The sequence below is a fragment of the Antennarius striatus genome, chromosome 19 (genome assembly GCF_040054535.1).
Source record: "Antennarius striatus isolate MH-2024 chromosome 19, ASM4005453v1, whole genome shotgun sequence".
Lineage (NCBI taxonomy): Eukaryota > Metazoa > Chordata > Actinopteri > Lophiiformes > Antennariidae > Antennarius > Antennarius striatus.
The window spans coordinates 9440717-9462974 of NC_090794.1; the positions used below are offsets into that span (position 1 = coordinate 9440717).

The 22258-nt window shown below is 37.4% G+C and overlaps 1 protein-coding gene across 1 annotated transcript; it reads right to left on the bottom strand.

The window, feature by feature from the left end:
- Positions 1-1981: 1981 nt before the first annotated feature.
- On the bottom strand, positions 1982-16349 carry LOC137613448 (solute carrier family 23 member 1-like). The gene is made up of 13 exons (XM_068342682.1): positions 16327-16349; positions 12423-12496; positions 11814-11945; positions 10990-11147; positions 9728-9887; positions 9195-9376; positions 8816-8936; positions 7734-7890; positions 7353-7606; positions 5869-6033; positions 5663-5771; positions 5460-5555; positions 1982-5246 (listed from the first exon to the last, which is right to left on the bottom strand). Exons 2-13 carry the CDS (start codon positions 12468-12470, stop codon positions 4969-4971), a joined length of 1860 nt encoding a protein of 619 aa, XP_068198783.1. The 5' UTR covers positions 12471-12496; positions 16327-16349; the 3' UTR covers positions 1982-4968.
- Between the last annotated feature and the right edge of the window lie 5909 nt (positions 16350-22258).

Sequence of the window (22258 nt, forward strand, 5' to 3'; positions counted from 1 at the left end):
TGCTGCCATTAGAAAGTTTGTGATTTCAGAATCACATTCGATGGCAACGAGCTTTTTTTTTTTTTTATTTACATCGAATTTGATTCGGCTCCTGTCTTCTCTCAGTTAGTTAGTTTATGGACTAATACACGTGATGAATCATAAATCGTGCTGATGTCAGCTGTCCTTCCTGAATTATTGAGCACTGACGGCCAGAACAGCTGATCTGCTCTCTGGATCAGGTGCCTTCCAAACGGGAACCCGAGCAGCGAGGAAACATTTCTACTCAACTTTCTATCGCTATTTGATCAACTGATTGTCCACGATAGAATGCAAGCCTATTTTAAGACACATATACAGTAGATGCACATTTTAACGAGATCAAATAAAAAAATTAAAAAAAACATGTATTAGGATAAAAAACAAATTTGCTTCGCTGCAAATCCGAACTGGTAGGCAAAGCATGCTTTTTCATGCTTGTTCTAAAATCACACATCGTTTTGTTATTTCTACTCAAGAGCGTGTAATAATTTTCTCTAACATTTTTTTTTTTAAATCAGGAATGAGTATGGGTAATGTGGTGAGACTTATTCCAACATTTAAAGGATAATTACCAGCCCTTGTAAATTGTGCAGCTAAAGAAAGATCTCGCCTACCTTTTTTCGGGTTCTTGGCATGCAAACCATACTAGAACCAAGTTACGGTTTGTAGCGCCCTCAAGTGTTCAAATAACAACAATGCACCGTGTCATGGAGGGCAATCGAGGACCAACTGTTGCAGTCTCACTTTTCCATAAAATACACCTTTAAAACTTCTCCACAGTGCAATTCCTGATTCCTAAAATACAATTAATTACTAAGGGAGTTTCTGATCACATAAAGAATGAGTTAAGATATTTAGTCAGAGATAATCTATAATTAATACATAATCAATGACATCAACGATGTTGGTTCAAATATATGTTTGCTCAATCATGTGATCACTTTATATACAAACTATGCTTTAAAGATTCATTGACTGTTCAGGTCATTTAAACTTACGGTTTTGCATATTCTCATGTGTGTTACTCTGAATGTCCTGTTCCTCACACAGTCAAGGTCTGGCTGACAAAATGTAAGTCTTGAATGTCAGAGTCTACATACCAAATAGTAGAAACCATGTAATAAATAGTCAACACATGTCTGGATCATTCCGTGTTTTAGGAGGAAAGATTTGATGAAAGTAGCCTGCCAGAAAGATAGGTTGTTAGCACAATTTAAATTTGTTGTCCTATGGTGATTGGTCTTTCTCTTGGTTAGATCTGATGCCACTGAATGAATCCTCTACATAGTTATTATTCATATCATTCTTTTTGTTCAATGAACCTTGTGATTTGCTGTAATGTTTCATCTCTGTTTTGTGCGGTTTCTGGAATAAATGAACACGCTGTGCGGGTATCTGAGGATCCCAGAGTTCTGCTCCTTCAACCCTAACATAACACACATATATGGAGACAAAACGGCACTGCACTGACTCTGATGAATCAGGGATTTCAAGTCCTTTTTTCGAGTACAAGACATTACAGAGTACGAATGAGTGCGATAGCAATTAATTTTTGAGTTCCAACGTTAGTTCAAGTAGCATGTCTATTTCTTGCCCGATTTTATTAATGAACACCAAAGGGACTCTATATGTGAAAGGGGCAGGTTTCAGGGTGTCAGAAAATTATTAAATTGAGCTGACAGGATGCTGAAAATCTTTTCTCTGGATATTTCAAGCATAAAAAGTTTGGAAAAGTAAGTTGCTGTTAGAGTGTGTGTGATGGCCCCCATTGATCTGGTGTCTGTCTGTCATTCAATGGATCACTGGGGTGAAATTGCGAGAGGGGAAGGGAGGGAGAGGTATATGAGGGCTTCATGAAAGCGTAAGGAAACAGAGAGAGGGTATAATCATAAAGACAAAGGAAAGCCTGCACCATTATGAACATTTCATGAATAATTTTATTTTCCCAGAAGTGCTTTCACATTGCAGACATCATTGCACAATGATTAAAAGATCTGAGGACCCAAAAGTAGAATTTGAGAGGATGGACGCTGGGCTAGGGCTAGGTAAAGCTGGGTCTCATCTTTGCAGCAATGAAAATCGAGTCCATGTTTACCAAAAGCATACGGGTGAGGGTAGATGATGAAAAGGAGGGGCCCCAGGACAAAGCCCTGAGGCACACTACTATTGACCAGGGAGGGTTGAAAGATGAAAACAGAAGATGAAAACAGAAAAACCCAAGTGGCAGGGAAAAAATATTAGTGTGCAAAAAATTTAAAACCCCAATAATAAAGAAACCAAACCAAATGAAAAAATCAAAAACAAACATACAAAAAGAACAACAAACAAGTAATTCTGAAAAAAGTTGGCATTTGGTCAGGTTTTATAAATGTAAAAACATATACTGTTATGTTAATAATAATATTTGTGTTTTAAACTTAATTTTAAACTAACTGTATTGATCCCCCATAGGGGCACTTATTCCAGTGAGTAAAAGGTGAGTAAACTTAACAATTCTTTTAAAAAAATTTAATTTCTACACAATATCCTTCGGGATGAATAATAAATAATGTCAAAAAATAGCACTGTTGACACCTTTACTTACAAATATAAAAATGTATTGTATAATCTAAGAAATGCTTAAAGATTCAAACATTTGTGATTCAAGCATTTTCAAGATGTGTGACTAACAAGAAATAATTCTAGAGTGGACAAATATTTTCCCTTACGGGAGATTAATAAAGTTAATTTCAAGATTCAATTTTCCTGAGTATCATAAACTAATATTTAGTTGCATAACCATGGCTACTGATAACTGTGTCACATCTGTGGTGCATGGAGTCAACCAACTTTTTTGACTCTATGTGGCGCATTGAGTCAAAAAGTTAGGGAATAAGTAGAAAACACTAAAAGGGCAGGCAGATAATGATCACAGAGAACCCAAATCCAAAAGATATGATATCATATATTTAGTGCATCTTCCATACGACTTTATACAATGATTAACTGCTTTATTGACTAATGGATGGCGCTGTCCAATGCAGAGAAGACCACCATGTACAGTAAATATGGCACCATACATATTGCATAACACACTGACAGATGGACCTATTACTTCTCGATAAACTTCAGTGGTCAGTATGACCCCCTAAACAGATGTCTATGATGTGTTTCCACCAAAAGATTTTATGTACACATTTGGAAATAACTGGCTCTGATCTTATTGATCCACTTGTATCCATCATGAATGTTTACTGAGTAGGAATGGAATCTGACAATGAATATGTCCAGTTTGTACTCTGCATAGATGGATGGTTTTTTTTGTATAATTAAAAAAATTACCAGGGTCAAATCAAACCTAACAAATCAATGGGTCTTAAGTGGTTCCATGAATTCAATTCTAGCTCAGCCAGCAAGATCAATTCTACAGCAGCCCAAGAGGTCAAACAGACTAAATTGAACCATTATACTGTTTCTTCTTCAAGAACAAAGGCCATTTGTTTGAAGATAACAATGTATACAACTTGGATTAGCAGGAGTTCACAGAGTAAATGAGTTTAAACAATGTTAAATATGCTTAGTGGAGCTGAATCAAGTGAAAATATGTTGCATGACCCACTTGTATCATGAGGATCCAGATTATATGCTGATGTGTAGCAGATATTATGAGAGGTACCATTGTGTAACTGATGTCCAACACATGTACACTATCAAATTGGCTGCACTCAAAACTGAAAAAAAAAAAAGTTTCACCTCTGATATTCTCCAAATTTCAATTTTTCCATTCTTGACATGCAAACCAGTCTTCTACCAATTTTAATGAAAAAAAACCCCTATCTGATAATGGTAAAAGATGGATCATTTCCTTTTCCAAATCTACTAAAAAATTTAAACTAATAATCAGTCCAATCTTTCTGTTTTCAAAAAAGGAGAAAAAAAATCAAAATTTTTCCACTTTGAATTCTCTAAAATGAATTAGACAAAAAGATCTGCACATTTCTATGGTTTCACTTTAAAATTAAATGGAAAGCTACTTTCTCTATGCTTTACTACCAATTTTCATGAAAACGTTTCAAGTTGTTGTTGACCAATCCTACCAGCAGATAAACAAACAAACCAATAGTACTAGCAAAAAACATGCCCTCCTTGGTGGAGGTAATAACATTACAGCAAGCAAGAAACCATTGCCCAGTGGTCAAAATGGGCCTAGAGGATAACTGATTACTCCACAGATCACAGCATTACACAGGATCACACCTGGCCGTCAGCGCTGGCAAGACAGAGGAAATGAATCCAGAGAGAGAGATGAGGACATGGATGGCAAAGAGGAAGATTGAGAAGATGTGTTATCGCTTTGCTTTGGTTGAGGTAAACACAATAATAGCTAGAGGGTTGCTGCTGTAGGTTGTAAGCAGCTGCACTGTGAAAATAAGCTTGTGTGATAATAAATTGATTTTAAGGCCAAATTAAATTTCCTTCAAATAAAAAAAAAGAATGAATTATTCTAATTTATTGTCTGTGGGTTATTGGAAGATTTCTTAGGAATGGTGGAATATGCAAACTTACTTAGCAGTTCTTTTTTGACAGTGACAGTCCATCCTCAGACATTTTACTTTTATATGTGACATTAGACTAAGAAAATTAAAACAAAAGAAAAGGTTTATCTAATCCTAACGATAACTCAAACCTGAGCCCTAACCCTAATTATGGTAGGTTGCTATATATAGTAAGACAATAAAACATTTATTCAAATAATGCACAAATCCATGTACATAAGAAACCTCAAATCAAATATCATCTTATACCACCACCAATTTCAATCAGCAGACCACCATGTCTCAATTAAGAATAATGAAATAAACTGTGACAGATACTGAACAGAGTCCTGCAATGTGATACTTATTTAATCTGAAACAGCAGTGTGACCGAAGGAAGATCCAGTTTGTATTTTAATTTATGATACCATTGCTAGTTCAAACCATAAAGAGTAAATTTATCCATGACCCCAGTCTCCTTCCCCAATGGCTCAGTCACATGGCTCTGTGATAAATCTCTGTCTTCAGATTTGAAAAGAGCTGTGTTCTTCTTTCTTGGTAAAAAAGGGATGTAACGAACCCAAGATTGGGATGACAGGATTGAGGTTATGCCAAATGGGAGGTCATATAAATCTTCATCTTCCAAGGTATCCTTCAAGTCCTCAGGATGTTTACTCTCCCAGGCTAAGAGGCCACGTTCATGTCTGGTCCCTAAGTGAGAAGAGTCAGACGGATAGTTTTAATCCACCTGTTTCTTTAGAATAACACAATTTATGTTAACAAAAAAAAAAAAAATTGGAAAAAATCTTGATCAAATGATATTAATGTGGGAAAAAACAAAATGATCCACCTGCTACACAGAGCTGCTGCAAGGATGCCATTTTCTCTGAGTGTAATTTAATTCACTTACAAGCTTGAACTTACCAGGAATTGTGTTATCTAGAAAGAAGCCTAGAAATCCTCCTACAAACATGGGGGTGGCCAACAATATGCTTAGCACTCGGTCTAACATTGTCACACCTGCGTTTCACATGATGAACAAGAGAGAAAAAATCTTGTTTCATAGTGCACAGCTTAATAGTTTCATGTTATGTTGAAATATTTTTAAAGTGATTGGTAGATTATACCTGTTTTGATGAAATCAGGATTTTTTATTATCCAGTTTGGAATGCTGAGTGCAGAAAAAATGGAAAAACCAAAAATAAATATAGTCCTGGATGAATTCATGTCTGTGGACTGTAATATGAGGTGCATTAGTAAATTCCTGAACATCATTAAAGCAACAAGAAAGGTTCTGGTTTATAGCTATTCAAATGTTTGTGCTGTGGTTTACCTGCAAAGTAGAAATGCCCGTTGCAGCTATGATTCCAAACATGATCAGAAACATCCCTCCCAGCACGGGCGCAGGCATGGTTGTAAAGATGACACCGATTTTACCCAATATCCCGGTCAAAATCAAAAATATGCCACTGAGAAGAATCACCCCTCTGCTACACACCTATGACATAACCATGTTGTTTGAAAAATGATTGTGTATATTCATTTGTGTTTATTATACTGAGACTGTGCACTCAACTGTATACTCCATACTGTATGTACAGGGATTCAACCCCCCCCCCCCTACACACACACACACATAGACCTGTATAATGAGCAGTCAGGAAATGGTGTTCAAAGAGCAAGGAATAAACAAAGAAAAGACAAAAGTAAAAAAAATTAGCTATTAAGAAAGACGTTACAACAGTGGGCTCTTCTACCCTTTGTGTGGATAATAGATTCAACTCTTTGAATGTAAATAAACATAAATCGCACCACCGATAAAGAAAAGGAAGTTCAATTTCCTCAGGTCAATAGATGCTTCTTGCATCTGTAGTCTCACGCAGCCACAGTTTCCCCCAGGTCTGCACTATGCAATTGGAGAGAACAAATCAGGCCAACAAAAAAAACCTCCTGTCATTACTTCCCTGCAGCTCTAACCATGCTCTCTAAACTGTGCCTGCATTTTTTCTCTCCTGCCTCTTCATCTTAAAAAGACTCCACCACTGCAAAAGCCTCATATCCATTGCCACTTGCAGCAGCATTCTGGCAAGAAGATCTTCTGTGCTGTTGTTGCATATGTGAGTTGTACGCATTGGAAGGGTTGGAACGGAATACTTAGAGGTCTATAGACCTCTATTGTACATAAAACCACATATTGGGGTTTAATCTAGCAGGACATGCTTGGGGGCTGGTGAAGCAGGAAATGATCTGATCTCAACTAACCTCTGCTAGACATATAGATAATCATTGCTCCGATGTTCAAACAGTGTGAGTTTGGACCCTCTGCTGAACTTCAAGTTAAGAAAAGAAAGTTTTCATTGGTTTTTATGTAACCAACATGGGATCATCCTGGGTAACTAATCCACTGGCCTGGTATTCCAATCCCTGATGACGTCATACTCCCGAGGACTCTGTGAACCACATTTCTAGCGCCATGGGTTCCAGGTTAGTCCCTCTACAACATAATTCCTGATATCTTTTGAACTTCTGCCATTAGTTGTTCAGAGACTCAAAAATCTAAGAATGACAGCAATCAGAAAGTAACTGACACAGACAGACGGACGTGCGGACAGATAGATAGACAGATACAGATATACTCAGTTGCCTCATATAGAGCTTGTGCACATCCCAGTACAGTTGGTGTGTCTTACAAAATGTATTAACATCATCTGTCCACTAGGGACAAATCCCTGTACATGTGAACAGGATGTTGTTTCAGACCAACAACCACCTAGTAATGAAATCAGGCAGTAAATATTAATATTGTCAGAATCTTACCTTGGTCATACCCAGGGCAGCAACATTCTCACTAAATGAGGTCATACCATTGCCTGTACCAAAGGCTCCTGCTAACAAACTGCAGAGTCCTTCAATACCGATTCCCCGGTTGATGGCGTGGTTGGGGGGAGGAGCTGCCCCTGCCAACTTGGCACAAGAGTAGTAGTCACCCACAGACTCTGTCATGGAGCATATTATTCCAGAGATAATGCCCAATACACTGGCCACATTTACAATTGGCATGCCCCACTGACCTGAATCAGGATGCAAATAGGTTATTACTAATAACAAAATAAAATTGTGCTTTAACTTTCTGTCCTGTTCAGAAAATTTGATTAAACATATCATAAACATATGTTGAATGCAGTCATGTGAATTCACCAGGATATGGAACTGTGAACCAAGAAGTCCCATTCATCACATTTCCTTTCACATCAGTCCGGGCCAAGTAGCCGTATTGGGCTGGATTAGATGGCAGGATATCAGAGATGGTGAGGATGTAGCAGACTAACCATGAGATCAAAATGCCCAGCAGTATCTAATTGCAGAAAAAGCCCCAAAGTGAAAATGTTAGTTTTATTATGAACCATTACTTATGGCACTTCTCAATCCAAAATATTATTATTATACTGTATTTGCTGCTAGTTATGCAATTCAGGAGGCCACCCCAGAGTTTAAGTGTCTGAGATAATACAGTTAAAAAGGAGGTTCTTTTTTAGTGGGGAATGATTATTTTTGTGAAGTTATATAATACAGTATGTACTGTATATTATTTCTGCTTTTGTATTCCCCTGTGTTGACACAGCTGTAGAATGTTGCTTACTAATGTGGGTGAAAATTTATACATGTTATCATATATTACCCTGGTCTATTTGTTGTTGCAGCGTGTTTTTGCGCACACTTTGTATATACATAAGCACAGCATTTTGGTCCTGTTTACGTATGTCCTGTACATATGGCAGAACTGACAGTGATGTACCTTTGAACCTGGTTTAACTATTAATGAAACTTTTTTATGACCCTCAGTTCACGTGTTCAGTTTCATTACCTGCATTTTTTTTTTCTACCAGTCATTGCATGACTGGTAGTTTACTATTATAAAAGAATCGTGCTTAGTTATGGGATTTTAAAAAATTCTCTGTACAGAAAACTACAACCAGTAGTAAAACCTACCAACTGTTGTTCCCAACTACTGAGATATTTATGTGTCTTACTGCAAAGTTCACTTAACCTTGCACACAGCTTTGCTCTTTATCACATGCCCTATCAGTTTGCTTTACATGATGTTCTGATTGATACACAAGGTCAAACCTGTAGTGAACATATTCCCGTACCTTGACTACACTAACCAGCATCTAATATTAATTAATAGTATGTGTGATAGTATTTTTGGGTTATGAAATACGACAGAAATTATCAAACGTATCAGAGTACAATGAAGATTACTACAGTCTAAAACTTACAGGCATTGATTGGAAGACATAAAATCTAGAAGTGCGAAGTCTCTTGTTTGTGCTACATGTAGGAAGTGGAACTGGTATGAAACGGAGGTACTGGGAAAACAGGATGATCAGCGCTGTCGTCCTGTATGTATGAGAATTGCTGTAAGCATCATGGCACACAGTAAGAGTCTAGTTCAATTTTTGAAACAGGTCAGTGATAACAATTTACTCGGAAAAACCATCTGCTCAGCATTACCACAAACAATTCATGTTCTGATTTTAAAATGAGACCCAATGAGATGCAATTCAAGAATAAATCTGTATCCTAATACTGCTGGTCCATACTGAAAAAACAGTGGTTCCTAAAAAACATTTATCATGTTGAAGAATGGTTACATACATAGCAGAAATTCCCCAGTGGCTGCCAGCCTTGTGCCCGGCTGTATCATACAGTGACAGGCCTATGAGACAGACCGTGGGGGCAATGGTTAAAGGGCCAATGAAGCGCATGAGGAAGCCAATTAGGCCAGAGAACCCAACCAGAATCTGGAGGATAGAGGCCAGCATGATGGAGCCCTGCAGCTGTGGACAGGAAGAAACAACAGAAGAAAGATCATAATAATTATCATCACACTTTTGGGTGACAGACTAACAACAGAATGACTGGATGATGATGATAGGAGCCGACTGAGTTAATCATTAAGTATAAGGGGATATACAGACCAAGTAGATGATGATAACACAATATAGGCATGTCATGAAAAGTAAAACCAGTTTGTAAAACTGTGACCTAAATCAAATGGATCGAATATATATAGTGTGATAAAAACATGAGTAGTTGATTTGGACCTCTGTTCAGACTTTCAAGTCTGAAACTGTTATTAGATCACTCTTAAACAAAAGCTGTGAATGAACGTTGATTTGTTGACTCACTGTTCTGAGGCGGGTCTGCCAAACTTCTATGAAGAGAGGTGAGGAGGTGTTGACCAGGCTGGCATTGTGCGTCCAATCTGGGCACTTCCACTCTGGCGTGGACAAAAATGCCAGTGCAGGCAAAAGCAAAGCAAATGAACTCCCTTGAATGATGGGTAGCCTTAAGTGTGACATAAACATTTCTTTGTTAGAAAAAAATACAAATTGTTTATAGGTAAATGAGACTAAACAAAGCAAACAAAGGAAAAAACATGAATTTTCTTGTATAATATACATAAACAGAGCAATGTGTACCCAGTTAGCTTGCATTTGATGGATATTTATATACTGAATCTGTTTTTGTGTTAATATTAGCATTGTTTGTGCAATTACATCAAGTCAGTTCAAGTCAAGAAAAGTTATTTCAGATCCCTTTGATTTCACTGTTTGGGGTGAGAGAGAAATTGAGAGAAAGAAGAATGGGAACAACAACACTGGTAATACTAATACTATTATCAATACTAATACTAATACTAACACTAATACTAACAATACTACTACTACTACTACTACTACTACTACTACTACTACTACTACTACTACTAATAATAATAATAATAATAGTGTTGATGATCCCAGAAATGTAAAATGTGGACCACAATACTGCAAAGACTACAGGGAAGAAATTTAAATTAAATATGTGATTACTCAGTTCAGGGCAGCTGAGTGCTAAGACAGCATTAATTATAAGCTTTGTCAAAAAGGAAAAAGAAAACCCCATTACTATTAAATACTGTAAGGAAACACCTGCTGGTTTGATAGTGGGAGGTGGTTCCACACCAGAGGAGTCTGATAAATGAAGGCTTAGGTTTCCATTATGGAGACTCTGGTGATCACAGGCTATGATTTAAGACAGCCTAAAGATAGTAATACTGTACAGACTGTTCTCTGATACTTGTTAGATATGTGGACCTTTTCTTCAAAATGATTGGAATTTTCATGATGTTGAATCCTCATGTTGAATTTTCTTGGTGGGGAATCCTCACAACACATAATAAACTCTTATCAAACTGTGTCAAGTTCACCCCTCTTCAGCACCCTTGTGAAGGCTCACCAGGGCTGTATTAGCTGCAAACTAATGTAAGAGCCTCTCAGGAAGGAAACCTGCACAGCTGTTTGCTTAATATATGATGATGCACTTCAGATATACATATACAATATTTAGCTCTGTAAAAAAGTAATACTTCAGTATTAAATGGTGTAATCAATCAACATACACTGACCTGACACCAAAGGTGACTTGTAACACAGTACTCAAGCCAGAAACCAAGAAAACTGTATTAATGAGATGACTTTGAGTCAGGCTGTCATGCTGCAGACATAATCCCTCAGCAAGAATGACAGGTGTGACGATCATTCCACCAAATGCAGTTAGGTAATGCTTCACAGGAGAGGAAAAGTGAAAACAAAAATGAGTTGAATGTATCAATGCCACCATGACAAACTAAACTATGAAGGCATTGAGAATGAGTTGCCATATGACAGACTATGTAATCTTCTTCCAGGTCCAGACAAAACAACAAATGGATTATATGCTTCAACATATACTTTTGCAATAATTTTCTACGATCATGTTTATGTGTGGAAGGGACAAAAAAAAGGGACAAAAGTTTAACTGCTCTATTGACGTACAAATTTCAAAACAAGAAAGAGATCTCATCAGATTTGACCTTGACCTACTTTTTTAAGGTCAAGGTTGCAATCTAATTTTCATCCCCTTGCCTCCCTGAATATAACGCCTTTTGTTTCGTCTTTCTATCTTATCCAGTTCCCGAGATATGTGTGTGCAAAAAAAGTGTACAAAAGTTTAAATTTGACCTTGATCTAGTTTTCTCAAGGTCAAGGTCATCATGTCATTTTCATCTCCTTTGCTGCCCAAGTAATGTGTTTTTTCTTTCATCTTTCTATCTGCAACTGTTGTGAAGATATTTGGTGGACAGACTGACGGACGAACACACAAACACTGACAATTACAATAGATCACGACTTCGCGGGATGTAATTTATTCAGAAAGCTCAATTTACAACACAGATAGGGGTGCACCTACCTGAAAGGCAAAGAAAATACAAAGGTACCACGGAGGAACATCAGTCACACGGTAGAGTGGTTTATTTTTGTCTTTTGGTACAGAGATGCTTCCATCCTCTTCTTTGGGGTGACCATCAACTTGTTCATTCATCTGCAACCCCATTAAAATGAGAATAAATAGATACCATGACATAATGAGGCACTCGCATGGATTGCTACGACTAGTGTAGGTTAATGTAAATTCTACGTCCCTATATTACAAATATTTTACTTTTTTAGTATTGTAAAGGTTGGCATATTCATTAGGACTTATATATGAATTTGTTATCGGTCATTGGTTGCAGAAATGGAAGGATATAATTTTTTTTTTTGACCTTTCAGAAACAAAAAAAACTTTTTTTGTTGTTGCTGTTATTTAACCTTAATTATCACTATGTACAAAAGCTCTAACCATCATTTAACCAAGCTGATAAATAAAATACTTCTTGGAGAATTACCCTTGCATTCAAAAGGACACAAAAAACAGACTCTTCTCTGAATCCTTCCAAGTTTCACTCATTATGAAGAGAAAGAACAGATTTTAAAAAATCTGCATATAGTATATTTCACATGAATAAGTTGTACTTACATCAGGTGGAAGATAGCTGAGCTCACAGCTGTCATTTCCCGAAATCATTGACACTGATGGGTTGCCGGCATTTACTGTTTAAAAACAATAAAATCTTGTGTTGATGTTTGTTTCTCTCAGCGTCTGCAGATGATCTTTGTCATACAGAAACCACAATCTCTACAAAAATGTACAGATTGTATCCCTCAAAAAAACAAAAAAACAAAACTGGGGCGGTTCCAAACTGTAAAGGTTATAATTAACCACAAACAAATAAAGGGACTTAGATCCTGTTGAATAGTCCCAACACAGGTTGTTAACCCCTCAGAGGTCAAGGTGGAATATTCCTGACCCTCTAAACATCAGCAGGGCTAGTTTTTTCTTCTGATGTTATGCGTATGTGTTCACATAAGACTGTTCATGTGTTTCTGTTGGTGTGTAATTCCTTGTGCCTATGTGTGAGCTCTGCTGTCTTTCCATAATTTTGAGCCCCTCTTTGTTAATTCAAAACCTGATATATGTTAATGTACTGTCATAACCCAGACTGCATGGTCCTGACAACCCTCTGTCACGTGCATCACTCACATCCCAGGAACAGAGAAGCAGGCAGGGCAGAGGATTTTATTTAATTTCCCTTTTGCCACCTGTGCATGACTTAAAGACCATGTCTAAAGTTCATGTCGTTCACTTGAACATCAAGGCTCTACTACCGAAAATTGATCTCTGAAGAGCACAGCTTGTTTTATGACAAACCCAGTTTAATTTCACTAAGAGGATCAAGTGAAACTCAACAACTATATTCTATACAGAGCTGAAAGAGGAGGAGTATGTTCTCTGAATTTATCCCACTTATTCACTTTGAATGCCTCTTTGATAAACACGGTTAATTGACAACCAAATCATACCTGTACTTCATATCCGCAAAGTTTATTTTGTCGACCATTAACTCACTAACCAAATGAAATGATCATCTGGATGATTTCAACAATATTGGATAAATATCTATGCTATCAGCTCTCAAAGATGATTTGACTTACCTCATCTTCCAACTCCACAGGAAGACCATTAAATGTTAATCAAGACTTAACTGCCATACTTCGGATAGATTACAGTCAATTTAATTTAAATTTCATTAAGGATGCATGACATTTCTTGCATACCAAGCTGAGAACAGTTATTGACAAAAATACACCTTGCACAACAATTAAAGCTGACGGTAGACATTTACCTCAGATCAATACTGACCTAATCAGTCTGTATAAACAAAAAAGATAACGGTTGCAGAAAACATAGAGAGACAAGGGATTTTGCTGACTGGAACACACACACACACACACACACACACACACACACACACACATACAAACACACACACACACACACAGATCAGAGAAAGAAAAAAAAAAAAGTAATACAAAATCCAATTATTTTAACAACCTCAAACGCAGCTAGAGCGGAGTCCCACCGCCCATATCTGCATAGATAATATGTTAATGATCCTGCTGTAATCGCGAGTTTCTTCTGCCAGAATTTTGCCTCTGTCTGCAGCTTCTCATCGTCTGATTTTTAGTATTAGTGTTTCGTATTTTAGTAGCATGTACAACAGGATATTGATGAGTGAAGCTCAAGAAGATGGATGTCGCTAAACAAGAATAAGTCACACAGCATAATGTTTGCCACAAGACAGCATTTATTGCACTGAACAGATAATTAGTGTGTAACGTTTTTGGAAGGGTCTTTGCTCATGAGACGAATCCATTCAAATGATTTGGCTTAACTTTCAACTTTCATTCAAGCCCCAGATTGAGTTATCTGCAAAAAGTATAAATTGCAGCCTTGAATCTTAAATTGCTCAGTTTAAGATTCTGATTCTGATAAGATTTAAGATACTGATTCGCTATTGGTCAGGAAATGATATACTCCACAGCTCCTTCACGGCCCCAAGACATTGGTCCTTGCAGGTCTCTCTTTGCTTCGTTTTGCAGGTCCACAGGTGAGCAGCATTAGCAGCATCATCATCATGTGACTGGCCAGTGTTCCCAGGTTATTTAACCCTGCCTGCCAATTCACCGGAATTGGCCACTTTCCCTCACAGACGTTTGGTCGAAGACTTGGAAGACGCCTGGATTTCTGATTAATGCCACGCTGCTTTTATGTATTATTTGAACTTTTGTTAATTTTTGGAGCCACCCGCTGTACATCTCCCTTATTTTGTTGTGGTCTACAAGCCAACTGTAACAAGTCATTCTACAAATTTTAGATTACCTTGATATCTTTAAAAACGTGACAAGGTCAAATTTTAGTTCTGTAAATTGAATATACAATAGTCTGTATAGATTTGTTTTCAGATGTCTCTGTGGAACACATCACTGATTGAGAGATATCAGCTGAAACTGGCCACCCTTCTGTCTCCAAGCTTAGTAAACACGATTTAATGCGGATAAGACACATTTTTAAAACATTCTGAAGGGATATATGGTAGTCATTAACTATGTTGAAAGCAGCACTAAGGTGAAGAGTAGGAGTGTCAGTTAGCCTCTGTCTCAAGCAAGTAATAGATCATTCATCACTTTTGTCTGCTCTGTTAATTTTCCTTAAGCCAGAATGGTAAATTTGAAACAGATAATTACATTATAGAAAGCTATAGATTAGTACAGCTCTAAAACAGGTTTTAATAATAATATTGGCAGTGAGTGTCCTTGCAAAGATGCAACACTGGACACTGGAATTGAACAAGGAACTTACTGGGATGGAAATTAGTTCCCCAAGCCAAGGACACACTGACCACATATGGTATACTCATCCTGATTTTCTCTTTATTTATTTAGTATATTGTTGTTTTTATTTACTCTGTTTGTATGTTACCCCTATTGACACCTAGCATGACAAAAACGGTAAGTAATGTGGTAAATTAGGCTGCCGCGAGCGCTTACACGGTGCCACCATCTGATAAAGGAAGTGGATATGAAGGAGAATGCTACTAATGGCTGGAAAATGCAAGACCGACACACAACACAGAGACACTAAGAGCAAGCACAAAAACAACACCCAAGCTTAAGTGCCATAGACACCAGGCTCTATCAGCATAGATAGGAAAGACTGAAGATTCAGGCTGTTGAAAAACTGTCCTAAAACAGTCCAGCACATGATAGCAAAATCAACAGCGCACACTGAGAGCCACAGCCAATTGGTTAGGATAGTGTGCAGGAAGAACTGTAAGCTGCACGGGCTAGAAACACAACACAAGGCCAAGATACTGTGGGACCAATCAGATATCATAGTGATGTTTAAAGAGTAGAAGATGGCAGGGGTAATAAATATGGTGATAGCAGCTGATGGCAACATGACCCAAGAACCTGCTTTGCTATTGACTACCTGTCAGACAGCGCGGTGGGCCCAATTTACACATGGAAGACAATGCTAGACACATGACAGAGAGCGCTCATCTTCGACTGAGAGACACGCGTGAAATGCATGCTGTGTAACAATTAACTACGTTATGTGAGGGTTTAAAAGCTGAAAACAACTACATTGTGTTTATATGCATTAAGACTACTTGCCTCAATGATTACATGATATGATTACAATAAAAATAACGAAAAAATAATAAATATAATTAAAATAAAGGCATATCTCCAAAACAACGTGGAGAAAACAAAAAATAATAATAAAATTTGCTTTTACATGGAAATAACATCCCACAACCCCGCTGCGATCTACCTGTCTGAGTTCACCGCTGCTCATGGATTACTCGATTACATGAAGATCTTGTTTCTTTAAAATCCGATTACTTTATATGCAAATGTCGTATGATTTTTTTTATTTTTATTTTGTTCAGAGATTTGAGAAAGAAAATCGTTAGGAAATCGTTTAGAATGTGTTAGTTGTTGGAACCACAATCAGAACAGAAATTAGAGCGTCTTACCAGGAGTAAACTGCGGCAGTAACTTGTGCGGTCTGGTGGTGAGCTGGAGGTGGACCAGGATTTAACTACAGAAGGCGGGTTAGGAAATGCGAAATAAGTGAATGTGTTTTGTCTGCAATTTGCATCTTTATCCTATGTACGACTTCTGCCTGTCTAGGGGTTTTTGCCGTGCTGCTGTGTTAAAGAATGCTTCTTCTTTTTCTTTTTTTTGATATTGTGGATCTTCTAGTTTTTCTCTCCTGCTTTATGAACTTTTGTTACCATGCCTGTCACCGTATCAACAGTGTGCTTGTCATGTTTTGAGCTTTTGTAATGAAATCATTAAAGTGCATGTCTATGCTGTTTTACTGCTCTCTTTGTTAGGTTAGGTTCTCTTTCTAATTCTGAAGGAGGACCCAATGGAAGGGGAATATAGGAGCAAACATGAGGAAATCCTGAGATCTAGATCCAGGAAATGACAATACCAGAAGTCAGTATGCTTTGCTGCTGTCATAATTAAATTAGCTGATTAAATGATTTTTTAAACCAACAGGACTCATTAAATGTCACTGAGATTACCCTTGAGGCTCAATGTAAGGGCAACCTTTAAACCTATGAGAGTGAGATAGAATTTAAACAAGTTATCAATCACTTAGGAAGAACAGAAAGAAAATAATCCAATTTACGTGTATTTGTTGTCTCAGTCTTGATTGCATTCAACTTTAGATAATTAGCCCTGTGAAAAAGACTTAACATCAGTGTCAGTTTGAACAAAGAGCTAAAGGTCATTGCAAGGAAGATGCTTCTGTATGAATATGTTTTTTTTTAAAGCTAACTTGCCAGTCTAAATGGATATTATTCCTCATGTTGGTATTTTGCAAGTGGTTTTCCAGTACTTAATCCATAACTGTAATTGTAATTATAGAGTGGAATCAATTTTCTGATATGGAAATGGGGCCAGGCGAATCAGAGGCGTTATAATGACTGCTGTCATGCTGCAGTTCTTCACGTCTTAGGAGAACTTTCAAAGTGGCAATTAGTAGGGAAAAACATTGATGATAGGATTCTAAATAGAAGTCGATATGCCTTAGGGGGTGCCTTAAAAAAAGCATGTCATAATGCTGTCATAATAAGCGTGTCATAAGCGTAAAGATTTATGTGGATGAAAGAACATTCACATGCAATATTTCAGAAGATTTAGAATTCATTTGTCAGGAGCATTAACAAACTCTTTAATGGTTCCAAGGTGTGTTTCCTTTCTGTGCAGAATTTGTATGTTCTCCCTGTGTGTTCTCTCCAAGTTCTCAAGCTTCCTCCCACCTCCAAAAACATGCAGCTGATGTGAATTGGTCCCACCAAATTGTCTGAAGGTGTGACTGTGAGTGGTTGTTCATATTTTGTGTGGCCGTGTGATGACTTGGTGTCTTATCCAGGGTGTCCTCCGCCTCTGATACCCAGCCAGCTGGGATATGCTTCAGCAGACCCGTCGTAACCTGCACAATGGATAAGCAGCTGCAGATGAGATGATTCCCATTAGAGGGGAATATGAGCTGCATTTAGACTGTCATGAGACAGGTTAGTTCTACCCTAATGATGATGTGATAATGTGTTCTTGAATAGTAATCTTTTTTTGCACAAGAAAAGCTTTGATCACTCCTACTATTATCCAGCTGACAGCATTTTCTGATAAGAACAGTTTGGGTTGACAAATCAAATCAAAATCAATGCTCATGGTGAAAACCCAGCAGAGTAAAACACATGCAGCAATACTGCTACATTAAATTTTCATGTGCTGCAGAGGTTTGGTACAACAGGTTTCTAAACATCGTCAGTTGTATCACAGGCTATATCTTCTCTGTATGGGGTGATGAAATATAAATTATAATCGTTGACGAAAAAAGGTTGTGTCACATTATTATTATATGGATTGATGCTATACTACCATATATGCTACCATTTTTTCCCTTTCGTCTGGGCGGGTTATGACTGTTGTCTGTTGGTAACTCTGCTTGATGTGATAATTTCAATTCCTGTGATTTCCCCAATTGACAGACTAGTGTTTGTCTAATTAAAAATTAACTGTTGTATCTCTTTATTTGATTGACAGGTTTTTGACATTTTATGGATTACTAATAGCTAATAAAATGCATCAAGAAAGTGAGAAAGCAAATAGTGGCTAGTTTGGAAAGTCTTATGCAAGTATCTGTATATTAAAGGTTTATTTCTGTGTAACATCTTATTTCCTGGTGAAAAATAACTTGAGTGATTAGTGTATCTTTTATAAAGTCACTGAGTAAATTTTGAGTTTTGAGGTGATGAACCAGGTGATTTGGCCTCCTGTCTCCGAAGTCTACATGAGGTTCATAAACACTGTTCCACCAATGATCACAGACAGTCAATCCAGACAGTCAGTCGAGATGTCTTTGACAAAAAATAGTGTTGGAAATCTAACAACCCAAATAAGGAATGAATCAATGAAGAGTATAAGGATCAAACAGCTAGCTATCAATAAACATTTTGGGTGAAACCCCCTTTTTTGTGAAAAACAAACTTTGTAGATACTGAGATAACTAACAGGTTAGGACCTGTGTCTTCTGTAAACTAAAATAGGTGCCTTCACCCGTGACTAATCCAGAAGGAAAAACTGCACCTATTCCCAATGACCTTTAGATCCCACTGCTCTGGCTTCACTGACCTCTCTCTCATCTTCCAGAGACTATTCTCTGTCTTGTATTGCAGAAATAAAACAAAATACACTCCTTCTAAAAGTAATGAGTAGCTACATTACTTTCTTTTTAATCACCTCAAAAATTCATTTAGGTGTGCTTGAGACTTTAGACATTAGACAGTCTTAGGGTGGCTCCATGAATACTTAAATTTAACACTTTTCCATCCACACAAGCCTAGGAAATCACATACTACACTTAAATCATTAACAAAGCACTAAAAAGTATTTTCCAACTTGAACAGAAACAGTCACATGATCATTTGCCCTCCTAACTCAGCCCTCAGTGTAGCTGCTCCATTCCCACAAGAAAGTTTTACTCACATTGCAGTTACAAGCCAAAGCATATACAGTTATGTTCATCATAACAGCAGTGTGTTTAGAAAGGTAAGTAAACCGTTGAAACTCAAACTTCTAAAATTTGAATTTGATAATATGAATTTGAATTTGATAATATTTTACAGAAAGTCAAGAAATATAATGTTCAAAGAATAGCAGTGTTGACAGCTTAATTTACAAACTCAACGCAAACAAAACTCAAACAAACAAAATTGTAATGTGAAATTGTGAAAATGAACAGTGGAAGTGTAAGTTAAATAAAGTTTAATAAGCCAAACAGCGGCAGGTTTGCTACAAATATCTCAGCAGGTAGCACAACACTAATTAAAAACGAGACACAACTGAATATTAACCTGTGTAAAAAGAATCCTACATATGAAAATAAAATCCAAAATAACAAGAAGCAAAGACGCTTTATGAATAAAATGCTAAAAATTGCTCAAATTAACTTGGCATGTGCAAGATTTCCACAGAACTGTTTGGTGTAAGAACAAATGAACCCATTAGCATTGCCAAACAAGACCTGCATGCATAGAGAAGACAGTGGTGTGCGCAAAGCAGACAGCAAGCGTGTGTAGCAAACCACAGTCCCTGTGACACATCACATGTAAGTACATCAGCAAGGTAAAGTGAGTCACTGCGCTATTTCATCGATGTGACCAGCTGAGCAGCAGATATCTCACAGCCCCAGACTAAAAGAAAAGGAAAATGTGAGCGAACACGTATGAAGGAAACGCTTCACTGCCTGCTTCTGTGGTAATTACACAAGAATTATGAACTGAATCGTTTTAATAGGCCTTCCATCAAGGTTTTGAAATCCATTTGGGTCCTATAGACTGTTATATTGAAAAAGTGCAATACTGCCACAGTAGGGCGACTAATAGCATTACAGTTTATCATAAGGAGTTCAAGCCTTCTATAACCCTGTTTGTGGAATGCATGAACAAATGAGCCTCTCAAGAACACTTTCCTGAATCCTAGGAAGATTTGTTGAGAAAATGTGGTTTAAGCTATTACAGTTTGTACTTTATGGAAATTGTTTTATGGTATATGCCTTGGAATTATATGGTACTATTCTGTGTTGATCATATCATATTTCAATTGAGGGATGGATATTTTGCCGATCCTTGCTTTAGATTTTACAACAGAATCTATTAAAAGAACAAAAACAACCAGTTCCTCCCATGGAAAAATAAAACTGTCTACTTCTCATTGAAATGCCAGACAACAATGATGCATTATGCACACACAAATTAGTAAAAGTAAGAGCATTTGATCACAGGCAATCATAAACAGACTCCTTTATTGTTTTTGGAAGATGATCAAAACCCCTCAGTAGTCGGGAACCAACAACAGCCCTCGTCCCTTCGGTGATCAAAACCTCAGCCGAGGCTTTCATGTGGCGCTCTGCATTGTGTTCATCGTGAGCCACATATTAGTGGTCATGATGAAAGTGCTGCTGCACACAGGGGCCGATCTGAGTCAAGCTCACAGAATCTGTCTTATTGCATCGTGCTGCCTGCAAGTTCTTCATGGCCCACTAAAATATTCATCAGCCCTGAAGCAATGGTGTCAAGACCATGAAAACTCCTACACATAGTGTCATACATGAGTGCACAGGCATTCATAGACACACAGATTATACAGAGCATGGGACTTGTACAATTTAGTGCTTCGATGCTTTTGTGGATGGATGTCCCTTTGACTCCTAGTGGAGTCACAGACACGACTTCCTCCCCAGGGACAGTGGAGGAAATTGTAGAGCACTGCTGCTGCTCAGTGTACACAAAAAAACAACAACGTGAGATTGAAAATATGTCATTCACGCTAAAGAATGGGTTCATGATCTGCTTTGACCGCCACATATTGCTTGTGTCTACAACACACAGTTTTATATATACTCTTTCATATTCAGTAATTACTTCATTACTTTCAAAATGGAGCCTGTCTGCAGTAACTAAGACAGATGTCGGTTCGTGTAGGCATGAGAAGCACATGGCCTCAGAGAAGATTTATGAAGCATGATATTATCATTTTGCTTGCAGGCGTTTTGCTTTCTGGGCTTATGGTTTCCAAGATGTGATTAAACTTGAAAGTGCTTTCCCACATATAAAGGTCAGTGCTTGTCATGTAAACATCACATGTAAAGATTTTTTTTTAATCATCGTACATATTGTAAGCAAGCACACAAGCCCATAGATGGGAGGTATTTTCCATTTATGATAGGTTAAGTCTCAAAAAGGACATGTCTTGATTTACTTGCTTCTTTTTTGCATGACTGAAATAATACACGGGTCGAGGAAAAACTAATTGCCATACATGATGGCAAAAAAAAAAGAAAAGAAAATAGCCGAAACAAAAGATGCAAGCCATTGTCAGTTTGAATGTTCTCAGCCGTGCTGAGCTTAGCCCACAAACTTTATGCCCCCTCGCTGCAAAATGTCAGGTCATCATAATCCACGGTTTGTGATGATGACAGCTGCAGTAACACATTAAGATACTGTCCATGCATTGTCTAGTTTCATGGAGAGCTGGAAATTAAAAGATGTTGGAAATCAATCTCTAATTGCATATTTATTTGCATTTGTCATGTTTCTTTTCAAGTGTATTTGAGGTATTGCCAGTAGTATAGTAGTACTTTGATTATCTGCAACAATATCGTTTCAACAATAAACCAAATGGGGAAAGATATACTTATTATGCAACCCAGTTGTTCTGCAGTGTTGATCCACGACTGTCGATCCAACGTCCCATTAACTAGTTTTCTTCTATTTCCCAAAAGAAAGTGAAGAGAAAATGCTGAAGGGTAAATTAATGCCTGAAGATGCTTAAGTTTGACTTGACAAGAAGTTTGTGTATTTGCTCTTTGTCCCAAAATTACATAAACAA

Coding starts and splice junctions, on each gene's coding strand:
- LOC137613448 (XM_068342682.1), bottom strand. CDS start 12,470: ATGATTTCGGGAAATGACAGCTGTGAGCTCAGCTATCTTCCACCTGAT. Junction 7,891..8,815: donor ATGTCTTCCAATCAATGCCT/GTAAGTTTTAGA, acceptor TTCTGCAATTAG/ATACTGCTGGGCATTTTGAT. Junction 5,247..5,459: donor TCTAGATAACACAATTCCTG/GTAAGTTCAAGC, acceptor CTTCTCACTTAG/GGACCAGACATGAACGTGGC.